General features: G+C 46.5%; 1 protein-coding gene across 3 annotated transcripts in view; it reads right to left on the reverse strand.

Annotated features, from left to right (window-relative positions):
- Window positions 1-18,909, reverse strand: part of IKBKG (inhibitor of nuclear factor kappa B kinase regulatory subunit gamma) — a 140,420-nt gene that overhangs the window by 55,334 nt on the left and 66,177 nt on the right. For all 3 annotated transcript variants that reach the window (XM_086940167.1, XM_086940168.1, XM_086940166.1), the window contains 2 exons: window positions 11,793-11,895; window positions 11,318-11,436 (listed from right to left, as the gene is read on the reverse strand). In XM_086940167.1, the coding sequence (XP_086796293.1) occupies window positions 11,318-11,436; window positions 11,793-11,895 (222 nt within the window). The remainder of the gene's footprint in view (window positions 1-11,317; window positions 11,437-11,792; window positions 11,896-18,909) is intronic.

Here is an 18,909-nt window from a genome sequence, read left to right on the forward strand (position 1 = left end):
GGCCGACATTACGCAAACGAGGGACGTTTTCATTTCTCAGTAAGTACAGCGCGAGCGAGGAGCAAAATGTTTGTCAGGGAAAACTCTGTTTCGTCTAGAACCAGTTTGTGGTTAAACCAGGTCTATTGCGCTTTTCTTTCAGGGTGTTTTATTTTGAACGTTTAATATGGTCTTGGTGTTTGGCATATTTTTAGCGCTAATGTGAAAACGATCGATATAAAAGGACATGCCACGATTTACAGATGTTTGTTTGCACTTGAGAACATAGTGGGTTTGAATATATGTAAATGTCAATGTATACATGCATATAGGTTCAAGGGCTGATTGCAACTTTTTCTTGATTTTTCCAATAGAGACCCCCGAAGAAGGGTCACCATAGACCCGAAATGCATTGGGTAAATGGGAGATGATAATTTAAATTGTCCTGGAAACTAAAGAATTCAGATGAATTAAAAAGAAGTAATAAACAGAGATCTTTGAAACAAGGAATACTGTATGGATCATTATTATTATTATTTTGGTTTACAAGTACACCTGAGGAGAACCAAGTGGTTCATGTGAAAGTGTGCAGAACGTTACTATTTAGACATCGGGATTTCCCAGTGTCTCACTTTTCGTAATATATTTAAGAAGTGTTTCCAGACTAAAACACTAGGTAATGGTGCACAACAACGAAAAGATTAAACTGCAAAGAAGACAAACAAAAAATAAGAGTGCTGGACGGACCCTATCACGATTCAGGAGGGGTATCCCCATTTTGGACTTTACGGAACATTTCCAACATGACAGGGGTAAGTTGAGGTCGGAAAGCCTTATAAATTTCACCCGGTAAATAGTCTGGGCCAACAGCTTTTCCGGCAGGGAGAGAGTCTATAGCTTGCCAGAGTTCATCAATTCTAATTTCTGCATCTAATATATCAAGTTCTTCCGAGGATAATGCGTCAACCTTAATTTCCTCAAGATATTCCTGGATTTTGACCTGCAGTGCCTCATTATCAGTAATATCCTCGTTATATAATTTTTGATAACATTTTTGAAAGGCAAGAGCTATGGCCCCCTCATCAGACCAACATCCGGATCAAAGATATTTTAATGCGTATGGCAGACTCTCTCTCTTTGATTCTTACAGCTAACATATGTCCTGCTCTTTCACTGTTCTCAAACATTTTAGATCGCCAGGCTACAAATTTGCTTGCCGCTTTAGCCTGTGATAGTTCCGTTACAGCTAATTTTGCTATGATGGTCTGTGTTTGGGCTGCATCACTATCCCCGCCCCGCCGTATCACTTGGACCAGCTTCATCTCAGCCTCCTCTAAATCTTTATACAATCTCTGTAGTTTGAGCTTTTCTTTCTTCTGATTTTCCTAACCATAACGAGTTGTTTCCCCCCTTATCCCAGCCTTAAGCGTATCCCAGACATTTTGAATACCTGTACTGTCTATATTTTCATCTAGAAATCTTATAATCCATGGGGTCATAGATTCGATATACTTGCCATCCCTAAGTAGACCACGATTAAACGTCCAAACATCTGGTTTATTCCTACAAGATTGTATATTTACTTCAAGCAAAAGCGGATTGTGATCCGACATTACTCTTGGGAATCTAGTAATACTAGATCCTTGCACAAGAGCAGGTGAGATAAAAAAAATAGTCAAGCCTAGAACAGATTTCATGAGGTGCAGAAAAAAAAGTAAATCCCGGGTCATTCCAATTAAAAAAAAGCCCAGGCATCAATCAGGCCGTGAAGATCTATCATATGTCGTAAGGCCCTATAAACTTTTGGCTTTTTCCCTACATATGCCATCCCTGGTTGATTCATAAGTTCACAATCCATATTAATATTTAAATCACCACAGATTATAAACGGTGCCGGCCAGCCTACCAACTCCAGATTCACCCATTTATATAATTCTCGCAGCAGTTGGAGCCTTACTGGGACTTTGTTGTTGCCTGCATCATACCGGACGGGACTGCGAGGACCAGCAGCCCCGCCATCGCCCTCAGCGGTGTCCTCTTTCCGCCCCTCCTGCCACCGCATAAACTGCACGCGGTCCCCGCTTCGCGGGAGCCGCTCGCAGCAGTTGGAGCCTTACCAGGACTTTGTTGACTGCATCATACCAGACAGGACTGCGAGGACCAGCAGCCCCGCCATCGCCCTCAGCTGTGTCCTCTCCCCGCCCCTCTTGCCGGTTTAAAGAGTGAACACACCCACTGCTCCGCAGGACGCGCGCAGGAAGCCCGTTGTAGCCCGGAGGAGACCGGACCGGGCCACCCCTCTTTCATCTGTCCTGTTACACCTTGCTGCCATCTGGACGCCCTGTAAGTACCTGTTAGAATTTCTATCTGTGCCAGTAAAATGGCGGGGCGTGAAGGTAGGAGCAAGGCGGTGACTTAGAGTGGATATCTAGCGGGGACGCTGGACAATTTTATTATTAGAGCTAATTCAGGTATTGAACAAGATAATCCTGATGGAGCGTCGCCTCTCCCAAGATCTTGCCCTAGCGAAGAGATCTTCTTTGGGCCATTTTGCAAATGCTCGCACACCAGAGCTCATGCCGCGACCAGCTATCATTGAAGTTCCTGTGATTGTACACATTTCAGAGACTGCCCAGGACCAGGGTCATATATCTCTAGGTGATGAATTCCACCTACCACAAGTAATAGAGACTACCCCAGTGTCAACAACGGACAGTACTCCTGAAATACCCAATACACGGCAGTTACGGGGGAGATGCGAGGGGGCAATACCTAAAAGGAAGCGAGGGGCAGCTGCCACCGGTGGCAGAAAGCCTAAACTTGCAAAGCGCACAATTAATAGTGACACGACTATCCAGCGCCAGTCCCCAGAGGTCTCGAAAGTTGCAGATAAAAATGGTTCACCACCCTTAACTGCAAATACTCCAGGAGCGGCAAACTCCACTAACGCAACACCCACATCGGAGGACCAATTCCTTTCAAGACTGGGCGCCGTATTAAGGCCCTTATGCCGACCCTTTGGAGCCAGACTCCAAAGGGTCCAGCATTGAAAAAGTAACATCGAAGACTATGGACTGTATGAAGTCTAATAATATGTTTTTGGGCAATCCTCAATCTAATAAATGTCAGGGGGGGGACCGTACCACAAAAATCTGTACTACCAGTCGAGTTGCCTTCTCTCAATGCGGCTGCCACAAAGCAAGTAACAGTGGCTTCTGTGGATAAAGTGCCAACAAGGGATAATACTGAAAAGCCAAAGGATGATTGCCCAGTCCTACTTGATAGAGGCTCCACTCAGGTAATCAGAATGGACCTACCCCCAGAATCCAGCCTGCGTTTGGTGGTCTTAACAGGGGTCCCTAAATTAAGTGATGTTAGCAGGGAATCTTTTATGTCACTAAAAAACAAAGTCTGATTCGCTTAATAAAAATAGACCGCGCCCGGGCCACGTCACTAGTGAAATTCTGATGGTTCGCAGGGTGTCTTGGGTGGGGCGCATGTCAAAGAATATAAAGGGCGATTGTGTGCTGGTTAATTTCAGGGACCCATGGATTGTGGCGCACATCTGCGAAGGGATGCACCACAATGGTGGGTCAACTATCCAACCCCTCCCATTGTCATATTTCTATCCTCCGTCCCACATATCAGACATGGAACGTGACTGGACCCTAGGAGAGCCCTGAGGAGTGGGAAGAGCTGACAGAGGGCCGTTTGTACAAGCTCACGCATCCAGCCATATCTGTACCCAAAATAGATATAGTTGCCTGGACACGGTAGACTGACTGCAGTATATCCGGGTGGGCCCAAAGGAGATCACTCAAAGAACGAGCAATGCACTTCACGAGGGAGTTACGAAGGTAGCTAGTAGCCAGTTAACCCGGGAATTGCTAGATTCACACTAGTTTATTCTAGGTACTACTATAGGTAGCAGCGACCAGTCACCTGGTAGAAAAATGTAAGGTCGCATATTGGATCCCTTGTTGATAAGTCGGAGTGAAGAAGGCCTAATGGGGAGTGGCGATACCAGCGGCAAGAGTTGCATACCAGGCTGTGTAACAATATTATCATAGAATGTTGCAGGCCTACCCAATAAAACAGCTTGCCCGGAGGAGTGGTCGCACTTCTTGCACACCCTTACCAGTGACATCCGTCTCCTGGTGGGGGGTGACCTGAACTGCCACTTTGAGCCTCTACTGGGGATGAATGATGGCGTCCTCATGGCGGAGGATGATCACTGGGCTATACCACCGAGCCAGTCTCCATCACCGAAGATATGGTCTCCTCTAGCAATCCAGATTACAGCCCTAACTTTAAACCACTCTATTAGGGCCTGCAATGATCGCACGCCCTCTGACACTCCAGCTAAATGTACATTTAATAAAATTGGACAGGAGTCACGCCTCGACTATATCATGGTTGAGACACGGTTGTGGCCTAAGGTCATCGACTTTAAGGTAAACACTAGAGCTGAGAGGGACCATAATGCTCCAACTCTGGAGACGGTCTTCCCCGGCCCCGGCGCGAATGGTACGACAAACGCGGAGGTCCCAGGCGACAGGATCATATTAATAAATGACAGACGCAGGGTAAGGTGGGAAAAAATAGTGGCAGCCCCAGATGAACTCTGTAATCTATACAAACTAATTGTTCCTCTGTTTCTGGAGGTTGATGCTTTAAACATCCGACCTCCACCCCGATGATTTTAATGATAAAATACAGGTTCTTCATATGGATCTAGTTTCTAATCTAGTTGAGGTATTCAACCCGCAGGTGGCCAATAGGGGAAAAAGGGCTCCTACATCTTCATGGTATAATACAGCATGCAGAAAGGCCAAGACAGAGCTTGTTCAGGCCCTAAAGCTTAATAGCAACAAATCCCAAATTCAAGCTCAGACACACCAGTATAAAAAGGTATCGAAACATGCAAAGCAAGAGTGGGATCAAGAAAAGTGGACCAGCCTATCCATCGCCCTCTATACAAGGGATGCACTAAGATTTTGGTCAATAGTCAATACAGGTTGCGGGGAACCGAAATCTGCTATTGAACCAAATATAGATGCTAAAGTCTGGGAAGATCATTTTCAGGCACTATATTCTATAGAGCAAGTTACGGAAAGTATTCAGGTACTCCCAGCTCCAATCTCCTATTCTGATGAGCTAGCTTACCACAGAGGAAGTGTGTAATGCAATTGGTAAACTTGCTGTGGGTAAAGCTCCGGGCCTCGATAAACTCCCGGGAGACCTCTTCAGACATGAACCGAAGATCTGGGGTCCGTATTTACAATTACTGTTCAATGCAGTCCTGAGGGGCATTGCCGGTTCCCTATACTTGGTTGGGCGCAGAAATTGTCCCTATATTTAAGAAGGGCTCTCCTCTGCTCCTGGCCAACTACAGGCCCATCAGCCTCATTGATGTCCCGCAAAAGAAAATTGCATGACTTATCCTAGATTGCTTGCAGGACTGGATCGAGGAGCACGCAATTCTTAGCCCGTATAAAGCGGGGTTTAGGAGGAACACCTCCACCATGGACACATTTTTCCGCCTAGCATTACTATTCTGGAAAACGGTGAAGATCGAGGGTGGTGTTTGTGGACCGCCGCTCCGCCTTTGATTTAGTGCCCCGGGGGAAACTATGGACCGAGCTCCTCGAATTGGGCATACCGCCCCAACTCTTAACCATCCTGATGGTTACATGAGGCAAACTTTGCGCAGGTCAGATGTGGGAAGAATGGGGCACGGTTATCTAGATTACCCGTTGACAGGGGGGTAAGGCAGGGGTGTGTATTTGCACCTACCCTGTTTTGCCTCTACCCCATTGACATAATCGCCCATCTAGATGGAGTACATCACAATGATGCCCCAAGGCTGGCAGGCAGCAGGGTGCTGGCGATTATGTTCGCGGACGACACCCTGCTGCTGTCTAAGTCTCCCATGGGGATACAGCGCATAATGGATGGTTTTGAGGATTTTGGCAGAGGGCGGGGTTTGGAGATCAATGCTGACAAAACAAAATTTATGATCTTCAACCCACCCGCAACTACTCGCCCCAATCCCAGCTTAGGCCCAATTAGATTAGAAGGGTGTCGACTTTTGTATATCTGGGAGTAACCATTAATGAGAACTGGACACGGAGCCCCCACCAAATAAAGTCACAAATGAAATTGGCACAGCTAGCAGGGGGGAATCCTCAAGCTCTCCAATTCATCTACATTTAAACCTGTTGGTCCTACTCTGGAGATCTATAAAACCCAGGCTAGGGGTGCAACCTTATATGGTGGGGAGTTATGGGGATATTCCTGCAGGACTGAAATTGCCAAAACAGAGAATACATTCTTATGACAGCTGTTGGCTCTTCCTCCCAGCACACCGCTACTCCCTTTAAGGCTTGACCTGGGGTTGAGACCTATCGAAGATGAACTAGCGCTCAAACCCCTCAGGTTCTGGCACCGGCTTTGGATAACGCCAGAGCTGCTAAATTATTGACTAGAACTTAAGGAAATATTAACCCATCATAGTGCAGCTAAAATCCCATGGCTCATGTTCATAAAGAACAAATTTGTAAGGTTGGGATTACCAGCCTTACGGTATGACCCAGAGAAGAGCTGTAAAAAGGTTTCACCCAAGCCTCTCACTAGGATCTTTGCTGATAATAAATGAACTGCTGCTCTGTCTGACTCATGTCGGCACTTTAACCAATTCCTTTTTAATGAATAAACTCTTTGAGTACTTTATGGATGATGTTTATCCTATTATAGCCAGGAAACTCTATCTGCAACGGAGATATGGTACTCTACCTTTAAGAGCCTTTACTAGTAAATGGACCGCGTTTGCAGCAAGAAATTGTCCTGCTGTGACATAGAAAATGATCTTCACGTGCTCTTCTTTTGTCCAGCCTACAGTAAGCCCAGGAAGTACTGGCTCGTACCTTTGGGTAAGAATTTGGGTTTTGTACAGTGTATGCATGCTTTTAGAGTTGTAAAAACGGATAAGACTAGCCACATTGTATTTGCTGTTTCTCAGTTCCTGGCAGCCATGTGGCACAAGCGTAGGCATATAATTGCTAATGAATGATACTGAATTAATTGGATTAATTGGCGACTAGGTCTGTCTCACTGATATCATCCATCATTTAAGCATGCATGTTTTTATTTACTAAATGTGTCTGTATTATGAATTGAACTATCATCTTTGAAGATTGTTTTATTGTCTTGCATTCTTTTATGGCAAATTGCCGAAATAAAGATTTTATGATGATGATATAATTCTGTGTCATCGAGTACAGGGCCATGTGTAGAACATAGTGTGATATTTTTATTCTGAAATTTGCCGTGCACAATGACCCAGCGGCCAAAACGGTCAGCAGAAGAGAGAGTTGTATTAACCTTCCCCAGTTTTGCTAGAATAGCAACTCCTTTGGTCTTAGCCTCCAATTTAGACCATGAGACCAGTTGATAACCCTCAAAGTCTAGAAGTTTGTGCCTACTGGCGTCTATGTGCGTTTCTTGAAGGCAGATAATATCTGCCCGCAAGATTCGCAGATCTTCTCTAATCTGACGCCGTTTAAATCGGGTCATTAAGCCCGCAAATATTTACGGAGGCTATTTGGATATTAGCCATGCCTCTAAAAAAAATTTCCTAAGAGAAAAAAAAAAAAAAAAAAAACCACAGCCAACCCTTTATATTAGTCCTAAACCCACAAATATTTATGGAGGCTATTCGAATATTAGCCATATCTCACCAAAAAGATATTCCAAGAGAGAAACCCACAGCCGGTAATTTGTGACAATCTTAACTCATTTAACTTATTTCCAAAAGCAAATTCTGATCCAAACCTTACCTCCCCCCCGAAGCGCATCCCCCACCCCGCCCCTCCCTCCTCACCCCCCCCCCCCCCAAACACCACCAAAAACGGGCAAAATAGGTCCGTAGACTCCCACTTCCCAGAGTGTCCCCAGGTCACTCCCTGTCTGTATAATCCCCTTATAAAGGAGCGAGAAAGAGCAAAAAGAGAGCACAGACAAAACGACCAAGAAGGATCAGAAAGCAAAAAGCCGAACAGATATATAGGGCATCTTGAGATTTTTCAAAATTTTAGGAAACCAGATCCGAAACAAAATTGATTCAGAAATTTAGACTAAAAGTCAATAAGTCATTTAGCCATCAGGGAGTTCCTTCAGATACTCCTCGGCTTGAATTTCTGGTGAAAAAACCTGTGTCTTGGCACGACAAATAACCTTTAGACGTGCAGGATTCATTAAGACCTCACATCCTTTTTTGAAAAGGAGTAATCAGTAGACGAAGTCGCCACCTCCGTTCCACTGTTGCGTGGCAAAAATCAGGGCGCACAAAAAATGTATGGCCCTCTGCAGATCTTTTAGCATCCGGACGGGCCTTTTCAAAAATGGATTGCTTCAATAAGAAATTGCAGAAAAATATCAAAATAGCCCTCGGTTTTGCTTCAGGATCAGAGTTCTTTTTCAGCATAAGAGGAAACCGATGGACTATTTGTATCTCAGTTTCCCAAGACCAATGGGAGACCTCAGGGCAAGCAGCTTGGAATAGCTTCAGAACAAATCCTCTGATATCTTGCCCCTCTGCCTTCTCCTCAATCCCTAAAAGTCAGAGGTTGTTCCTGCGGAGCCTACTTTCGAAATCCTCTAGCTTCCACATAATGTCTGCCAGTTTCTCATCATTGACCATAGTTTTTGTCTCAGTCTGCTGTAAACCAGTCTCCAGCTCAACAATCCTCTCTTCAAGGGCAGTGGTCCTGGCTAGAACCTCTGAGCATGCATTGGTGTTCTTTCGGATTGCCCCTTGAATCTTCATGGTCTCTAACTGAGCTCTCTTGTGTTCTTGTCGAGCCTCGCTTTGAACAGATTTTAGCATGGCATAGATCTGGGTGTTAGAGGGGGGTGAATTAGGTTGGCCCCTGGAACCCTTGAGCTCTTCTTCGTGAACCCTTGATCCTCCTTAAACTGCCAAGCTAATAGCGGCCGGTGCATAGTCCCATTGAAGATTATTGCCGGTCTCAGATCCATCGCTATCACCATTCCTTTGCCCCTGAATGGACGTCAGCCTGGTTTTACTCAAGCGGGGTGTGGCCCTTTTCAGAGTATCAGCTGTGTTTGGGCCGCATCTTTATCAGACCCCTTAGACCCATCAACCCCACCGGGTTCATGGCACAGAGTTCTTAGAACCTCAGGTAGCGTCGTTAGCACCGCCCCGCTTATGGCTCCTTCCTCAATCCTGACTATCCACCCCTCGGAGATCCTTTTCGCCCCTTCTCCCGCTGGTCTGGTCTCTCGGGGACTGAATTGGCCAGACCAGCGGGAGAAGTTCTAATCACCACCGCTTTCCCGGCAAACATCCCCGGGACAGTTATAGCCTTCCCCCGTCCTGCGCCTTCCACGACTACCCCCGCAGTCTCTGGTTTTCCAAGGTCTTTTGTCCTAATATCACCATTGGCGCCAGGTAAGAGTTTCTCTGAAGGGTTCCCTTTAACCAGCCCCGTTTTCTTAGCACTCACCGCCGTTGCCCTGGGTGCAGGTTTCTCCAGCTTGTCTTGTTTCCCTTTCTCAGGTTTTTCCACTACAGGTGGCAGTTTCTTTGTCGGTTCACCCGCAGCTTTGATGTTGACCGCCGGAGCATTCCCGTTCTTACGGGGGGCACGCGACTTGCTTTCCGCCAAGCGCGGCAGGCTCGCAGTGTACTCTCTCTGCTCTCGCTAGCCACACCCGCCAGGCACCCAGGTGTGCTCGGCTCCGGAGGGCGGTCGCAAAGAGCCGCGCAGACCGCAGCCACAGCCTCTGTATCTTCCGATCTGCAAACATAAATCCTTATACAGAGAAAGATGCTCCCTGAAGCCTTCCCTAAACTCCCGATTCAGCATCAGGGATAACTGATCCTTCTCCACGATAAGCTTTCTCCTTCTCGGTCCAGAGCCTATTCAATGTTACCGAGCCAAACAGGGAGTAACGCTCACTCGGTTCAATGGCCGCCATCTAGCCGCTACCTGCCGCTTCCAACTAGCAGAAAAAAATATTTTTATTGCAAAAATAAAGCTACTGATTTCTTTATACAGACCTTTAAACAGCTAATATGTGTGTCAATCTTGATGTTGTGTGTGGAAGTGTGAACTATCACAAAATAAGCAAGCACAGTTTACTTGTTTTATTTTCATGTGAAACAAGCAGTTTTCAAAATGGACAAGACAACTTAGTGAAATCTTAAATACAGCTGGCACATTGGCTCCATGTCATGCGTACCACTTTCGCCCAGGTCAGGCATTTTAGCCAGCAGCACTTTGCTTTTAGCACCGTCAGTATAGTCCCAGCATGAGCATTTACAAGCCCCACAAAGCAATATATTGCTGTTTGAAAAGCCAGGAAGGGCTGAGGGTTTCTTATCTCACAGTGCAAGGTGGCAGATGTGTGAAACACAAAAAAGAATAAAAAGGCAGTAACACAGGATGTTTATTTTAGTCCGCAATCTAGGGTTAAACATTCCAGTGGGTGAGAGGACAGAAATGGCCTTCAAATGCATGTGTAAAGAGCTTTTGGGGGCAGCTGGCTTTCTAGAGGAGCTCTGGCAGAAGTCCAGGTTGTCATTATCTGAGGAATGGGGTGGGGGAAAGGGGCTCGGACATAAATAGAATAGCATGAAGTTTGGAAGAGTCCCTTCGCGAACTGAAGCAGAGATCTAGTGTGTACCTGCCTTTGTTGTGGGCTGGCCTCAAATGGGTTGGCTCCTCCTACTCGGGACGGTCAGAGAGGTGCTGAACCAGTTTACTGGTCCTTCATTTTAATAGACCCCTGAGTGGGAAAACGGAACTCCTGCAGTGGATGCAGCTTTGGACATCTTGATAAATCCTTGGAAGAGTTATTGGTTTTACTAGAAGCTGAAAGAAAAGCTTAAATGTTGTGAGGGGTTGTGGATGCTGATGGGCTCAGGCCCCTCCACCCGCCGATGTAGGTTCTGGTATTAGTTGGGGTGTCCACCCCAGGAAAGGAAATCACCACTGGAGCGGGAGAAGATCAGACATGAATTATCTTGCTGTTTATCTGCATGTGTCCCAGGGACGTAAAGGACACGAGCGTGAGTATTTTAAGTATTCAGCCACCCCGGCTGGACTTTACCAAGGAAGACAGCCCCTTCGAAGGACTCCAGGAGCCATGAATTTACACCCCTGCTGTCGCCTATGGAACCAGGACAGGTCTCATTCACAAGGAGATGGTGAAGGGAAGAACGCCAAGACAAAAACTAAAGGCAGCATCCCTAACTGAACACATAAACGCAGGCGCTAGTCACCGCAGCATCCAGTCAGGAAGTAGGGTTTACCTGTCCTCCAGTTTGCGTTTCTCTGTCCCGCACTCCTTCAGGCAGTCGTTACTCTCTTGCAGCTCCCCCAGCAGGGAGGTGACCTGCGCCTTCACAGACGCCTTGTCATCCAGCAGATGCTGTGAAAAGAGAGCAGATGGGTGAGACATACTGCCAAGAGTAAAACGTCTGCTCACACAGCTCTCTGGAGGGGATGGGGGGTTGAATAGTCAGACAGGGGGCTTTAACCTGCAAATGTACTGCAGCGCATGGCTGCTCAGACAGTGGGAGGCAGCTTGGATCCAGATAGTGTGTTTACCTAGTCCACTGCAGTTTGCTTGTCAGTATGAGCTGGACCAAGCGACACTCCATTCAAAGTACCAAAGACCCCGTGACGCACATGGTGTGTTTCATGCTTCCTCTGGGGAGTGGTTACCCAACAATGCACAGTGTCTCCATGAGGGACAGGGGCCTGACACACTATGCCCATGCATACCTCCAGCTGCTGCCTCAGCGCCTGGACTGTCTGCTCCGTCTCCTTTTCCTTCTTTAGCACTTCTCCCCGGAGAGAGTCCAACCTGGTCTTCAATATGTCATGCCTACCAAAGAAAAAAACAAAAGGGAAGTCAGAACAATTTCTTCATAAGCCCTCATATGCAGTCTTCAGTTGAACTCACTTTTATAAGGGTGTGGGGGACATCGCTCAAAAATCCACTGTACAAGGGAGTAGCCATGCGGGGGAAGGGGCAACAAATAAGTACCATGCACTTGTACATCAGAAAGTTATTTACAACAGGGTCTCAAAAGTTGGACACACGAAACGCGCTTTGCCCAATCCTAGCATCGAGCGAGGGAATCAAAATGCCTCCAAATGTTTAGTTAAACTGAAGATAATCAGGTAGTCGTCAACTCAGGCCTTCTTCAGTTTACTTTGTGAAGCCACAGTACCAGACCAGCTGAACCTCAGTGAGCCGTGTGATCTGAAGTGGAAGATGCATTTTACTCTTTAACAGAGGCCAAGCTGCAAAATAACATGTGGACCGAGCACGCTTGCTGCACCTCTTTCGGTGGTGGAGCATCATTAGCTCCTTAACCCCTGCAGATTGCGGCTTTGGTACTTCTCTGCCAGTGGGGAGCAGAGCTAACTCATTCATGCCACACTCCATCTTGACAATGGCAATGTCCTTGGTACCGAGCTCCAGATCAAATACCATGAACAGTTAAGGTGCGTTTCAAAAATGTTAAATCCAATAAGTTAACCTCAAAGCCCTTGTCGTATCACATGTAGTCTGGCTCCTTCTGGCCAGTATTTGTGACTCAAGATAACTTCATGGTCTCGTTCAAGCGGAAATCGGCGATTACTTTTCTTGTAGGTATGTCACATTGGTCGCCTGCTTTGTAACTAATATCCCCTCTTAATGCTCACAGCGGGTTTAAACGGCCTGGTGATCACTCTGCAGATGAAGCCAATGGAAACACTGAACTTCATGAAGCAACCTGCTATCCCCAAAGGAATTAGACGACGAGAATAGTAAACAAGCATTTGCAATGCAATAGGTCTCGCATTAGGAAAGTTAGAGCTATTGGCATTGTAAATTACACATTTTTTATTTATGTGTTGGTTTAGAAAATAGATACATTAATAGCATTGTCATTTACAATGTCAATAGCTTAAACTTTCGCAAATGTGACACCTATTCGATTTGTAATGCAATATGTGTTGAGAGTGAGTGAGTCAGTGAGTGAGAATGAGTGGGCGAATCAGTCAGTGAGTGAGAGAGTCAGTGAGTGAGAGTGAGAGAGAGTGGGTGAGTCGGTCAGTGAGAGTCTGGACAGTGAGTGAGTCAGTGAGTGGGAGAGTCAGTCAGTGTGAGTGAGAGAATCCGTGTGAGTGAGAGTCAGTGTGAGTGAGAGAGTCAGTGTGAGTGAGTCAGTGAGAGTTAGTGTGAGTGAGAGTGTCAGTGAGAGAGTGAGAGTCTGTGAGAGTGTCAGTGAGAGTGTGAGAGAGGGAGAGTCTGTGAGAGTGTGATAGTTAGTGCGAGTGAGTCAGCCATTAATGCAAGGCATTTGCATGTAGGGTGAGTACTCTAAAGCTCAACTTTAAATGTATAAATCCGGATGGGAATTTAATTAAATATTTTACCATTTGTTTTTTGCTTGATTAATGCTTGTTTCTTTATTTGTGCACGTTGTTTTGTGGTTGAAATCATTACAATTGAGACAGTCCGGTTCTCCGGTTTTCAGTAAAGGCTCTGGATACTATTAAAGATTCAGTGGAGGTCCAGAACAGTCAAAACGTTTAGAACCGCAGGTCCAGTATTGAAGTCATTGTTCGTGGGAGCTCAATTACAATTTTGTTTATTGTGGGTATGCAGTTGGGAGTATAAGCAATGTGGGCAATGTGTAGAAAGTAAGAGAGAAGGATTGCCAGATGCTAATCCATGAGAGGTGTTGGTACGCTGCACGTAGTAAAACTGCACCATAAAAAAACAAGCTGCCGTATTTTATAAATCCCCATCATTTTACCAACATTTGAAGGATGAACAACCCAGTGGGCACGCTTGTATATGAGCCTGTGCCTTGCACCATACATGTTTACATTACAACTTGTGCTTGCAAGAGTAAATAAATCAAGAGACACTTGCATATGTGCATAAAATAAATTAAAGCTGAAAAGAAGGGGCCGTAAAAAGCATAGCAGTGTCCAGTGAAATACGCATTAACGGGAAAACAAAGCTACTCGATCTATATGTCGAGTGAAAGTGATAAGCGATATCTCTTTAATTAAATCAAGATACACTGTATGTGTGGCATAAGGAAAAACAGAACGAAAGAGAAGTGAAAGAGTGGCACAAACTGCTATATTTCATAAATCCCCATCATTTTAGTAACATTTGAAGGATGACCAACCCAGTGGGCGCGCACGTATATGAGCCTGTGCCTTGCGCCTTACATCTTTACATTATAACTTGTTCTTGCAAGTGTGTTTATTGTTATACTACGGTGTGTGGGGACGGGGCAATAACTGGTACAGCTTAAAAAAATGCAATACCTATAGGGGAAAGTGGTTGTTTTCCGTGCGCTCGAACTTTCTTTGTGCCAAAGTGAAGTATTTTCGCTGCACCACCAAAAGCTACGCACACACCGGAGATAAAATCTCTAAGATATCGCTGCACAGATGCCAGTGTCCTTGTGCGCACCATACAGTGGCACAAAAGCAATGTAAAAAAATAAATAAATACCGCAAATCACCGCCGTCCGTCACTCTGCCGGCCTGCGACCAGGAAGTCAGGCAGGCCGGCGCGACAACAGGAAACAGGAAGTAGGAGGGCGGGAGCCTACCCCGCCTCCCACTGAAGAGCCGCGATTCGACGGAGCCGTGTTTGGAGCACCGGAGCAGGCAGGAGCCTACCCTGTGCCCCGGTGCCGAAGGAGGGAAGAAGAGTCCTGCTGCCGGGCCCTGCAGCGGAGGAGAGCCGCCGCACGAAGGAAGCCGGTGAGTGGGTTGCTGAGCGGGGGGGGGCGGGGGGGAAGCATCTGCGCGTGCGGGGCGGGCGGGCTTTGTATGTATGTGTGCGTGCGTGTGTGTGACTGTGGGGGAGGGGGGTGTGTGTGTGTGAGCGAGTGTCTGTGTGCCTGGATGTGTGTGCCTGCGTGTGCATGCGCTCGCCTGTGTGTGTGCGTGCGTGCATGCAGAGGGTTGGGGGCTGCCTGCCTGCGTCTGTGTGAGCAAGGGCTGTGAGTTACTCTGCGCATGCGCGGGTACTCTGCGCATGCGCGGGTCAGACGCGCGCTCCCGCGGTGAAAACTGCGAGGAAAAACACCCGTAACAGATTGGTGTCCTCATTCCCATCATTCCCAATAACGGGCCACAATAGGTCTGAAGCAGACACCTTCAATGCTCACGCATGGAGGGTAGGTCTGCTCGACCTAAAAACACATTGTGGCTCCCAAAGGAAATTATTTCATTAAGCGTTAGAAGGGAACGTGGGGATGCAGGAAACTTAACTCCGTACCAGCTGCAGAATGCGTAAACGCAGCTGGATACTTTCATTCACACCATCAGCTCTCTACATTAGTACTCAACACCTCTGTACTTGGGGCCTGCTAGAGGCAGCTTTAACACCACCCATTGGTAGGGGGTGCGAGCTGACAAAATCATCACTCACACAGTTCTTCATATCAGAAGCGTAATTAGGTTATAACCCCACCCTGCAGCACTCTCCAATTGTTCCTGATGAGACAAACTGCAGAACATGTGGGACTCATCGCTAGCTGCACAGTGGCTCATGATTCTTTACCTCTAGCTATCTCAGAGCTGTGTGCAGGCCCAGATATTTGGGGATTCTACCAGAAATTGTTCTGAGAACTGCAAATACACTAATTGTCACTCCCAAATAATGGAATCAAATATTTGTAAATCTGCATATCAAAACAGACGAGTAGTTAGTTAACAAATAAGTGGATTCTTTCAACCACAAGCACTGCTACCACTTAACCAAGCAGCGAGATGGAAGCTGTAACGGCCCCACGCAGCAGAGGTGTGCAAAGTGGTTCTAAATTCACAAGTTGTGAGGATGGGAGCTTCATTCAGGCAGCGCACTCAAGGAGCTGAACAGACAAACAGTTGTATGAACACTGTAAAGTAAAACGGGATCTCCACCGACCAGTTCTACTGTGATCGAACCAGATCTAACATGAAGCAGCTCATCGTTACATCCACACTCGTTACGCTTTTCACACCAGCCACGATGAGAGAAATGTAGTTGAAGAATAACTGGCAGAACATAATCCTTTAGAAAACCCAAAAATATTCAACTCCAATGAACGAGACAGTACTTGTTTATGTACTGTTTGTCAGCCGAACCTCGGCCTACTCATGGAGTGGGGCGGCAGCACACAGAACACTTGATGGGACACACATGTCCCCTGCATGGTGTAGTCTAGTTCACTTGCCCTAACGTCTGTCCCCGTAATGTGGGCCACTCATTGGCTTTCATAAGGTCTGTGAAATGTATAAAGGATTTATCAATTTCCTATACTGCGACTGGCCAAAATGGCTTTTAAGAGATTTACATGGAACAAGAATGGATACAATAATTATTTACCAATCGACAGTAGAACATCCAAGCGCAAGAGAGGTTTAAGGTAGGTCTGAGAACTTCAGATGGCTGAATCAGTCTAGATGTAGAAGGGACATGTGACTCTTGTAGTTTCCCAAAGGATAGGAGGAAGGCTCAAGCTTTAAGTTACGGAGACAGTGAGTTCCAAAAGTTGAATGCAGCACTAGTAAAGTACTGCTTCACACTTCTGGGTATTTTTAATTTCGGAATTGTCAGCTGTATTACATATTTGCTCTTCAGCATGAGAGAGAAGTAAATCCTGTCAAATATAACCAATTGTTCTAGGCACTGATTGAACAGTGCCAGAAATAGTACACATCAATGAGGAACACCACATAGCGGCGTTGTTTATTTTATAAAGAACCTTATCGTTCTTTTTTGACAATTTTTTATCCCAGTGAGAAAGGAAGGAGGAGAACCAATCAAGACGTAGCTGTTGGAGCCCATTCTCTGTTGCAGAGTAGACGACACCAGCCTATGATGATCAGCAGTATTGAGAGCTGCTAGAGCCTACTGTCCGTTGAAGAGTAGACGACACCAGCCTATGATGATGATCAGCAGTATTGAGAGCTGCTAGAGCCTACTGTCCGTTGCAGAGTAGACGACACCAGCCTATGATGATGATCAGCAGTATTGAAAGCTGCTAGAGCCTACTGTCCGTTGAAGAGTAGACGACACCAGCCTATGATGATCAGCAGTATTGAGAGCTGCTAGAGCCTACTGTCCGTTGCAGAGTAGACAACACCAGCCTATGATGATGATCAGCAGTATTGAGAGCTGCTAGAGCCTACTGTCCGTTGCAGAGTAGACGACACCAGCCTATGATGATCAGCAGTATTGAAAGCTGCTAGAGCCTACTGTCCGTTGAAGAGTAGACGACACCGGCCTATGATGATCAGCAGTATTGAGAGCTGCTAGAGCCTACTGTCCGTTGCAGAGTAGACAACACCAGCCTATGATGATCAGCAGTATCGAGAGCTGCTAGAGCCTACTGTCCGTTGCAGAGTAGACGACACCAGCCTATGATGATCAGCAGTATTGAGAGCTGCTAGAGCCTACTGTCCGTTGCAGAGTAGACGACACCAGCCTATGATGATCAGCAGTATTGAGAGCTGCTAGAGCCTACTGTCCGTTGCAGAGTAGACGACACCAGCCTATGATGATCAGCAGTATTGAAAGCTGCTAGAGCCTACTGTCCGTTGCAGAGTAGACGACACCAGCCTATGATGATCAGCAGTATTGAGAGCTGCTGGAGCCTACTGTCCGTTGCAGAGTAGACGACACCAGCCTATGATGATCAGCAGTATTGAGAGCTGCTGGAGCCTACTGTCTGTTGCAGAGTAGACGACACCAGCCTATGATGATCAGCAGTATTGAAAGCTGCTAGAGCCTACTGTCCGTTGCAGAGTAGACGACACCAGCCTATGATGATCAGCAGTATTGAAAGCTGCTAGAGCCTACTGTCCGTTGCAGAGTAGACAACACCAGCCTATGATGATCAGCAGTATTGAAAGCTGCTAGAGCCTACTGTCCGTTGCAGAGTAGACGACACCAGCCTATGATGATCAGCAGTATCGAGAGCTGCTAGAGCCTACTGTCCGTTGCAGAGTAGACGACACCAGCCTATGATGATCAGCAGTATCGAGAGCTGCTAGAGCCTACTGTCCGTTGCAGAGTAGACAACACCAGCCTATGATGATGATCAGCAGTATTGAGAGCTGCTAGAGCCTACTGTCCGTTGCAGAGTAGACGACACCAGCCTATGATGATGATCAGCAGTATTGAGAGCTGCTAGAGCCTACTGTCCGTTGCAGAGTAGACGACACCAGCCTATGATGATCAGCAGTATTGAGAGCTGCTAGAGCCTACTGTCCGTTGCAGAGTAGACGACACCAGCCTATGATGATCAGCAGTATTGAAAGTTGCTGAATAAAAAGGTGAGTACACATGTGCCGAGGTCATTTAAGATACAGTGACTTTTAGGGTTGAAGTCTTCACGCTGAAGCTGGGGAAGACACAAAACAGTAGTCAGCAGGTAGTTGCCAAGGTAAATTGGAGAAGGGCATGATGGAGTAGTTTGTCCTGTAACTCCAGTTCTGTAGTAGGGGTATCTCTGTGTATAGTCATAATCTAGTGAATAGTCCCGCCCATGTGCGTGGACCCCGGAGCAATCAAAAATAATCTCTTAAGTTGTCAAAAAATGAAGAACTGCGAAGACACTTAAGAGAGAATTTAAAGACAGATAATGCAGCCTATAACCAGGCTACACTGTCCAGTACTTCAACTAGAAATTCCACCAAAAATCCAAACAAACAGCACAGCTTGCCCAGTTTCCTCCACAGAGAAACTTGCCTCTACCAGCAAAAGCCTCTGGAATGATAGAGAGGAAGGTATGGACAGACAAGCCCCATAGGCTGCCATTATGCGGCTCAAACAGGATACTGTGCTTTTAAGAGAACTCTTCAGAACTTCTCCCAGTATCCCAGAATG

The sequence above is a fragment of the Lissotriton vulgaris genome, chromosome 10, assembly GCF_964263255.1.
Source record: "Lissotriton vulgaris chromosome 10, aLisVul1.2, whole genome shotgun sequence".
Lineage (NCBI taxonomy): Eukaryota > Metazoa > Chordata > Amphibia > Caudata > Salamandridae > Lissotriton > Lissotriton vulgaris.